General features: G+C 29.6%; 1 protein-coding gene across 1 annotated transcript; it reads left to right on the top strand.

The window, feature by feature from the left end:
• Positions 1 to 3,917: 3,917 nt before the first annotated feature.
• LOC114173155 (uncharacterized) lies at positions 3,918 to 6,328 on the top strand. The gene is made up of 2 exons (XM_028057401.2): positions 3,918 to 4,637; positions 5,024 to 6,328. The coding sequence occupies exons 1-2, from the start codon at positions 4,428 to 4,430 to the stop codon at positions 6,209 to 6,211; spliced, it is 1,398 nt and encodes a 465-aa protein (XP_027913202.1). The 5' UTR covers positions 3,918 to 4,427; the 3' UTR covers positions 6,212 to 6,328.
• Positions 6,329 to 10,231: the final 3,903 nt, after the last annotated feature.

The raw sequence follows: 10,231 nt of genomic DNA, 5'->3' as shown, positions 1-10,231 counted from the left end.
TGCTTTTCAAATTATAACATTTAGTTCATACTTCCTTTACACAAGAAAATTATAATATGTCAGCATGCTTTATTCCCCTTCTAGACGAATATTTCTTCCACTACAAAAAAATTATCAAATAGTGACTAATTTTATAACTAAAAAATATGTTTAGAGACCAATTTAGAAATCAATTTTGTAATTAGAAACTAATTTAGAGACCAATTCTTTTGATAGTCAAAATCTAAATAACTCATGTCAGTGATAAATTTAAAAACCAATTTATAATAGAAACTATTTTTGTTACTAATTTAGAGATCAATTATAATTTTTTGAAATTATTTTAGTCACCAATAATTTTTGTCTATAAATTAATCATTATAATAATTAATTATTTTTTATTACTAAAAAAAATCATTAATCAAATATTTTTATAATGATCACACGTTAAAAGAAATTATTAATTATTAGCTAGCATTAAACTATTTGTCCAATGATATAATATAATGATTTGTAACTTACAAAACAATACGTGTCGGAAAAATATCCAAACTTGACTAAATTTACCTCAATCTAATTTTAATGATAATTATATTAAATCAATTTATATAAATTCTGAACATGCACATTTAACTCTTACATAATTAAATTTTAAATAATGATCACTAAATATTAAATATCAATTATTGTTTATATTTAATTTTTTCACAAATTATTACTTAAATTTTATATATTTTTTATAATAAATATTTATTTCATAGGAATTATAAATAAATTGTATTTTTTATTTTTTTATTTTAGTTCCATTTAAAGTAAAAGAAGAAAAAAAATTAAACTACATAAATTAATGTTTTTTTTACTGCCTGTGCTATCCTAAACTACTCATGAGAGGGTAGCTGAAGAAACACAGGGAAGAAAACGACCTCTCAACCTAATTTTAGGCTTAGGCCTTAACTTATTGCAGCTTGGCCGTTGCCTTCCCTAATGCCACCATTTCTCACCCTTCTCTTTTTTCTTTTTTTCTTTTTTCTTTTTTCGTTTTGTCTTTTCCATTCTCGTCTAGATACGATTCCTCATTTTTTTTTTTGTCTTTTCCATTCTCTTCTGGATTATTCTATAATCATTTAATAAAAAAAAGTGCAAATATTTATTAATGTTTAATATTCATCTATTTATTGTTAAAGGTAATTAATACAGCTGCTAGTATTATGTCATAGGTGGCTACACAGTAAAAAAGAAGTATATACTTATAAGATTATGGATCCCGGTATTATAATTAGGTTAAAATACTCCCTTCATCCATGTTTTTGTTGAAAAATTTTAAATAGGTCCTAAGATTTTTTTAGTCTCATTTAAGTCCATATTTTTAAAAATGTGTAACAATTAGGCCCATTCCGTTAGTATGATGTTAACGGTGTTAAGGATATGCCACGTGTCAGCTCCACATTTTTTTGATTTTTTTTTAATTTTTTTTAATTTTTTTTAAAATTTTAATTTTTTTTTGAAAATTATTCATGCCACGTGTCACGTCAATATTGTGCCACGTGTCACGTTAGTAAGGTGACACGTGTCAAATTATTGTCTGAATCTCAATTTGGTCCATATATTTGTTATTTTTATTACATTTCAGTCCATTTTTTTAAAATTTTTTAAATATATTTATTTTAACCTTTTACAAAATTGTTTTAAAATTTTATATTTAAATTTATAAAATTGTTATTTTTAAACCAACTCTAACATTTGTATATAAATTATTTAAAACAATTTTGTAACAAGTTAAAATAAATATTTTAAAATTTTAAAACAAAATAAAAAATAAACTTAATATTATTAAAATTGTTTAATAAAAATATCATTATAAAATTTATATAAAAGTTAAATTTGATCTCAATTTGGAGAAGATGAAATTGAAAATTAAAAAAAAAATGGACTAAAATATAATTAAAATAACAAATATATGGACCAAATTGAGATTCAAACAATGACTTGACACGTGTCACCTTACTGACTTGACACGTGGCACAATATTGATGTGACACGTAGCATGAATAATTTTCAAAAAAAAATTAAAAAAATTTAAAAAAAATTTAAAAAAATTTAAAATTTAAAATTCAAAATTCAAAAAAATGAGGAGCTCATACGTGGCATGTCCTTAACACCGTTAACATCATACTAACGGAATGGGCCTAATTGTTACACATTTTCAAAAATATGGACCTAATTGATACTAAAAAAAATCTTAGGACCTATTTAAGATTTTTCAACAAAAACATGGATGAATGGAGTATTTTAATCTTATAATTATGAACAAGTAAAATTAAATCTTATGCAGAGTCAATTATTTATCGTCCTTAGTTCATTTTACAACAACTTTTTAATTATAACTAAAATTTTATCATACCATTAAACTCACTTACAAAATAAATTCTCTGACATATAATTTGAAATAATTTATAATAATTTCTCAGGTATCAAGAAAACAGTAGTTATTACTCATTACCTAACATGCAGATCAATATAATGTTGTATAACTTAATTTGTATAAAAACTACCAATTCAAACGATATCAAAAGTATCCAATTAAGTCCTGCAAAATCATTGAGTTACAAAAGAACAAAAACCATATCCAATACTTGCAGCACTTAAAATTGATCAAAGATGGTATAAGTATTCTTTGTACTTCAAAAAAATGTCTTTGGTTTAAAACTACTATAGGATCCAAACAAAAGTACTTGAATAAAGACATGAAAGTTTTCCTTTTTTGTCAAAATATATAATAATAAAGCAAAAATTCTTCTTCCTTAACCCATACTCATACAAAGGGAAAGGCACTCAATGATTATTCACATTTTTTATAAACCACAACATTTTTCCACTAAATAATCATACAACAATACTATTACTATCATCTTTCTTCTCCTTTTGCCAGAGACAGGAATTGCATTCACACCCTACAAATTTTGAGCACCAGCAAAACTCAGAAGTGGTTTTTATGGTACAAAATAATGTGGTCCTCATGATCCAACCGCAATGCAATGCAATGAAAACAATATGGTTAGCTTCAGTTTTCAAAGGCACTGTGATATGTTGTCCTTTTTACCCTCTGCAGTTTCAGAGGGCTGTTAAAATCCCCCAGGCCACCACCACCAAAACAAGACAACAAGGCAATAACAGATAAAAACCTACTTTGTCTTGCATGCACTTACATGCACCTTTCATTTTTTGCATGCATGATATGGTCCCCTACTAATGTCATTTTTCTCCTTCTATATCCCAAAATCACACTTTAAATTTTGGGTTAAATATGTTTTAGGTTTGGGGACACGAAATTAGAATTTATTTCTCTCTCAAATTTTGATATATTTTAGTCTCAAAATTTTAAAATTAAATGGATATAATTTTTTTAATTTAATGACGTTAATGTTTTTGGACTTGTTAAATAATGTTTAAAAGTGAGGTTTGAGTTGTAACATGTCAAAACCAATGAAACGTTATCTTAAAACATGTTTGACATGTAAAAAAAATTAACGCAATTTCATTTTTAAAATTTGGGAGATAAAAAATGTATCAAAGTTTAAAAACATTTTTCATAATACCCTTAATCAATCTAATGAGACATGTTAAAATTACACACAAGTATAATAAGAAGAGTAATTAGTTCATGTATATATACTACCTTAAAAACCATTCTATTCTTAAATAGTTGGAAGTTTTTACTTTGAAAAATGCATACCAGTCTCTAAGGTATTGGTGAAAAGATATAAGATATTATGACTTTGTGATGGAAAATGTTAAGTATTTTCCTTATTTATTGGTTAGATAAGAATGATAATAATGTGGCATTCAATAATTGAATGAGAAAGAGTGTTCAATAATGTCGCTTTCATCTTATATATAGGCCTTCAGTGAGTTGATACAGCTCTGGCCATATTAGGGTGTTTAATATTATGACTTTGAGCTTCGAGAACTGAGCTAACAAAACATCTTGTGTTGTTCCCTTATATCTGCTATATACTTCCTTAGCTTTTCCATAAACACAAAGAGGAAAAGAAGTCAGGTTTCTTGTTATGCATTTGTTCTTCCTCTACAATTATTCTTCTCCTTTTCCTCTTAAGTTTTGAACACAATTTCAGGATCCTGTTCTTCCTTTCCTGATGCAAAATACCACTGCCTAAAATACCGTAGGGACCCATCTTGCTATTTCTTTTGTCTTCACATGCTTCGTTACTGTTGAGGGATTAACTCACCTGCTCCTCCTCCTCCTTTGTCTGTCCTTTTTCTTGTAATTTAGTTCCATCTTGTTTCTATGTCAAAAATCATTTGTGTATCAAAATCACTATGCAAATTGTGCAATAGCTCCTTTTGCTTGTCTTTGTTTCATCAATTTTGCTCCCTCCACACCTTGAGTTTATCCTGTTCATGCTACTGCTGCTTTCACTCTTTACCTCATGAGGAACTTCAAGCCTTTTTCTCATGCCATCATTGCTCTCTTCATCATCTCTCTCAGTGCTTGGTGTCATGGACAAGTAGAACTTGACATTGCTCCTATGGAGAAGGCTGAGAAAGATGCTCTATTCTCCACCATTCAAGGTTTTGTTGGTCACTGGTGGAATGGCTCAGATCTCTATCCAGATCCTTGTGGTTGGACTCCTATTCAGGTGCCTTTCAGTTTTCACCCTTCTCAATAACTATACATCAAAGTGCAAAATTTTCTAGCAACTACCTTTACACTGTGCTGTGGAAAAGTTTAGCACATTTTAAACTATTTCTGTTTGAAGTTATGAGACCATCCTTTCATTCAAGAATTTCAAATTCTTATTATCTTTTTTCTTACAAAATGATGGCTTCAAAGTATGAACATCAGTTATTTTGTCTTCTTTTTTTCCCTGCCAGTTAATCTGGTCCTTGAAAAATATTGCATGCTAATAAGTAATCACTATAGCTGTTTCCTATTAAGCCATTTTCTCTTTACAAAAATGTTCCAAAACATTACATGATATTAAAAGATTGTTTAACTGATACTCAGTATTGTTTTCTGCTGCAGGGGGTTTCTTGTGATCTGTTTGATGGATTTTGGTATATTACTGCCTTGAACATTGGACCAACCCAAGAGAATTCTCTAAGTTGTGCCAAAAATGTGGAATTCAAACCACATTTGTTTGAGCTGAAGCATCTCAAATCTCTATCCCTATTCAAATGCTTTAGATCACAACGCAGGCATCAGGTTACAATCCCCAATGCAAACTGGGAAAATCTGGCCGGCAGCTTAAAATCACTTGAGTTTAGATCAAACACAGGTCTCATTGGAAAAATCCCTTCAAGTTTTGGTGTCCTCAAGAAGCTTCAGTCCCTAGTACTGTTAGAAAATGGTTTAACAGGTGAAATTCCAGCAGAGATTGGCAACCTGAACAAGTTGAAAAGGCTTGTCCTTGCAGAAAACTATCTGAGTGGACACATTCCAGATATTTTCAGTACACTGAGTGACTTGTTGATACTTGATTTAAGCAGAAACTCACTATCCGGGTCTTTACCTTTAACACTTGGATGCTTAACCTCCCTTTTGAAGCTTGATGTGAGCAAGAACCATTTGGAGGGGAATCTGTTGAAGGAATTTGGTTATCTGAAGAATCTGAGCCTTTTGGACCTTGGGGATAACAGATTCTCTGGTGGGTTGGCATTGAGCATTCAAGAGATGTATTCTTTAGAGGAAATGGTTTTGTCCAACAATGCAATAGGTGGAGATATCAGGACCCTGAACTGGGAAAACCTTCATAACTTGGTGAGTTTGGATCTCTCTAACATGGGCTTGAATGGGGAAATTCCTGAGTCTATGTTAGAATTGAAGAGGTTGAGATTTCTAGGCCTCAGTGACAACAACCTCACAGGCAACCTTTCACCAAAACTATCAACTCTCCCTTCTCTCAACGCACTCTATGTTAGTGGTAACAATCTTGCAGGAGAGCTCAAATTCTCTATGGACTTTTATGGAAAAATGGGAACACGTTTTGGGGCCTGGAACAACCCCAACCTCTGTTGCCCTCTTGGAGCATTGGCAACAAATCATGTTCCATTTGGGGTAAAACCATGCCAGCAGCAGATCAAATTGGTAGAATCTAACACAAATGATGGTGATGTTAACAACACTTTCCATTCCATAGCCTCTTTGTGCTATGCCCCTAAGACTTTCCCATTGATCATCATTCTCTTCCTAAATTCTTATATAGGTCTTTAATCAATATAGTAGTTCAACTTTGGCTTTAACTTCATAGGGATATTAGTTACAGCAACCTGTATTGTAGTACTTCTGTATTTTGCTATGACACAAGTTGACACTCTTTTTTCCATCTAATTTCATTTCTCTATTCAATGATTTTGCATACAAGTACAATACCTTAATCTTGTAGGATTAAGCCTGAGACAAACTTCAATCAACAGAAAAAACTTACAGAGAGATATTTATGAAGTTCTTATCAGCAGCATTGTTTGTACAACTTGGTTCCTACAACTATCCTATGATTCATTTGTGATTACAATTGTATGAAGGGTAGGTCAAGTCTTTGATTCTAAAAAATTGTCACCACTAGTAGTAGTTTCTGAACACTTGCTTTCTTAGTGTTGAAAGAAGAAAGCAAGAGGGGCCACTCTACAAATGGAATACAAAACAGTAATGTCAATGTCTCCGAGTCACATCTCCTTACAGTTCCACAGGTGAAGGGTAAGGACCTAACAGTGTATGCTGGTAACACTTATTTTCATCGTACAAATAATTGAACTTATCATTGAATTTCACTGTTTGTATTTTGGGGGAAGAATGTGTAGTAGACGCATTCAAGAGTTGCCTAATCCAATTGATAATCAAGTTTTCATGAGCATGTTTTAGATATTATAACAAAAATATCACCATAAATGTGACTTGATATCACTTATGAGTCATTCTTTTCACAGAAAAATGCTTTGCAGATGAATTATATAAATATGATCTGAGTTTAACTTATACAAATGATTCACCTTATTTTCAATTCAAAAGACAATAAATTTATAAATCTTATATGATGTTCACCTTTTTTATGTTTTATTAGATGTATCTCACTTGAATTTTCAACTATCTTATACGTTATACAAAGTTTTGAGTTAATGTGTGAATATAGATATTCCAATAGTGCAAACATTGTTCATATTCTTATACCTGCTCATTTAATTTGTGCTCCAGGTACAATTTTGCTGTTAATAGTAAAAATTTGGTTGCTTTAAGAGAAATTGACTTCACTGCCTCTCATGCTATTCATACTGTTGATTTTGAGTTTGAGAAAGTTTAATTAGTTGGTAGGTTATACAATTATTTATGACTTTTTAAATATTTTTTAATTTTAGTTAAGTTTTGATATATAATTGTTTATGTGGGTATTTATAATTTTGAAAATCGTCACAGATTATAACTGTATAACAATTTTAAAGAGCAAAAAAATAATTCCAGAGTTTAAACAGTTATTATTATTAAGAAAAGAAATAGTTTACACAAAGTTGAATTATAGTTATTATTAATTGTTTGTGCCCTTCTGGTGGGTTGTTGTATATATGTTTGGTGGACAGGAGAATAGTATATTATATTGATATTTTTGGTGAACATTTGCATGTGTTGTTAGGAGAATTAGGAAACAGAATCCAGAATGAGAGTTTGGCATTTCTACGATTGGATTTACGAGGCGATGAGATTTAATTATTTATTGTGAGTTTAATAGGGTGAAAGTGAAATGTGAAGGTAAGGGATGGTCCTATAGGTGTAGGGATTGTTGTGGTGTTGATGATGAAATGGGTAGGGTGGAAGCAATGGTACAGTGCCTTTAATGGAGGTTGTGGTGTTTAAAGTGGACAATCATCTTCTCTTTCTTCAACATTGGTTACTTCATTTCTTCACAGGGCATTAAACAATGTGCAGCTCTGCACAATTTAATGCTTCTCATCATCTCATTTGTTGGACTTCGACTACACCATAACCTTTATTTTTTATCATCTTTCTAACATAGATTCCTTTCAAAATCTTCGTTTCTAGTTCCACTTTCTTTTAATGTTTTTTACTTAAATACCACACATCTATTAAAAATTATCTAGATAGCAAAATATTTACACAAATTATATCTTTCTTTTTTTCATGTCAGAATTTTATTTTTGAATAATTCAATTTTCAATTATAATCGGAAAAGCATGTTGGAGAATAAGTTCAAATTTAATTCTTGAAACATCATTTTTTTTCATTATGATTTAGAAAGAATTCATTGAAAAATTCGATTTTCTAAAAATCTGTTGAGAATATTTAAATAATTTATTTTATTTACATGAACAAATATTTGTAATATCTTTCTGAAATTAGTTATTATTTATATTAAGATTAAGATATTATAAGTAATTTATATTTGATATTATGTTACATTTTGTTTTATTTATTTATATATATATATATATAATATATAAAATATAACAAGTTCTTTTATATCATATATCTTTCATATATTTTATACTTCTCATATTTTTAAAAGTTCTCAAATTCTCAATAAAATTGAATTATAATGGACTAAAAAAATCTATATTATCTATATAAATATTTGACAATTAGGATAACTTTTAAATGTAAATGTGCTATTTAGGTAAAACGGTATTTTATTTTTTATATTGTAACATTCCATTTAATAATTTTAAAATTATTAAACAAAATATTTTACAATCATAAAGCAAAACAGATAGTGCAAAATGAATATAAAGTATTAATACAGTCATCCCAGAATAACTATAGTAATATCAACCTATTTACAAAACTAAGCACAAAAAGAAACCTAGAGTTTTCCATCTCTAAGCAACACAAAAGTTGCCTCTATGTTATCAGACTCTACTCTACATCCTCACTACTAGCCAAAAGAGGAGTATCATCACTTGCATCCTCCTCTACTCACACCATTAAGTGATCATTGCAAAAGAGATAACAAAAAACAAGCACACAAACATGCAATAGGGTAAGCTGATGTAAACAAGGACTATTATGAAAACTAAAATTAGGTTACAAGATAACACACACAATTTGCATATAATCATAAAATCAGTGGACACTAGAGTCGATTATCCGAATACATGCATTTGACATCGGACTCACTAGTGGTGTGCACCTGCGATGGTTCCCAAACTTTGCAAATTTTGGCCTCAAAGGGTTATCACCTAACCACTCATAAGGTAAGTCTTCTTTGCACCTAGAACTTGAGCAAATCTAGCAACTAGGACCTCATTCTTCTCTTAATGACATAATTTACTCTACTCAACTTGAGTGTGAGTAGTTATTAGAGAAATCATACCTCCATATTGAATCCTTATATCAATGCGCACACTAAAAATATCATCACATAGAATCTCTCCTTGAGATTCTAGTAACCATATCATATTTCATTCTCACAACCATATATTCAATCCCATACACCATTCATGTTCTAAGAAATAATTCACACTTGCTACCACACATCTAAAAACATCACATAAGGTAAATGCTAGATTTTAATGCCTTCGCTCAACAATACCATCCATTCGATGGGCAAAAAGTGCACAAAAGTTCACTCGACCAACGATTAGATGGCTCATTAGCGAGTGAATCACTAGAGCTCTCAAAGATAAATTCCTCTAAACATGCTCAACGAGCTTATGCTCGACCAGTGACTACAAAGTATATCAATTCTCTGACTTTGGATTCCTTAAGCAAGCTCACCTTTGACCAACGAGTCACCATAATTCTACAGAATGAGATTCTGCCTACTGAGATCTTTCTAGTCCAATTTAAGCATCTCTTTAGTGATTACATATACTCAATTCCACTAGTAAAAGTCATTTGGAATGAAATTAATGAAGATACTATATAAAAAATTAAAAGAAAAAAAAAGAGGAATTTACCCTCATTTATTTTAACTCAATAGAAATTTCGAGGACAAAATATATGTAACTCAGGAAGAATTGTAACATCCCAAAAAAAAATTATAATAACATATTTTCAAAACAAAATAAATTAGGATCATATCATATATATATATATATGTGTGTTATTATATTATATAGGGATAAATAATATATATATATATATATATATATATATATATATATATATATATATATATATGTGTGTGTTATTATATTATATAGGGATAAATAAATAAATTTGTCAAGTAATTTTTTTTATAATATAAACTTACTGATAGAAAAATAAAATGGTTACAATAATTGT

This window comes from Vigna unguiculata, chromosome 2 (assembly GCF_037176805.1).
Source record: "Vigna unguiculata cultivar grain cowpea cultivar isolate G323 ecotype 2 chromosome 2, ASM3717680v1, whole genome shotgun sequence".
Classification (NCBI taxonomy): Eukaryota; Viridiplantae; Streptophyta; class Magnoliopsida; order Fabales; family Fabaceae; genus Vigna; species Vigna unguiculata.
This window is presented reverse-complemented; position numbering and strand designations above follow the sequence as displayed.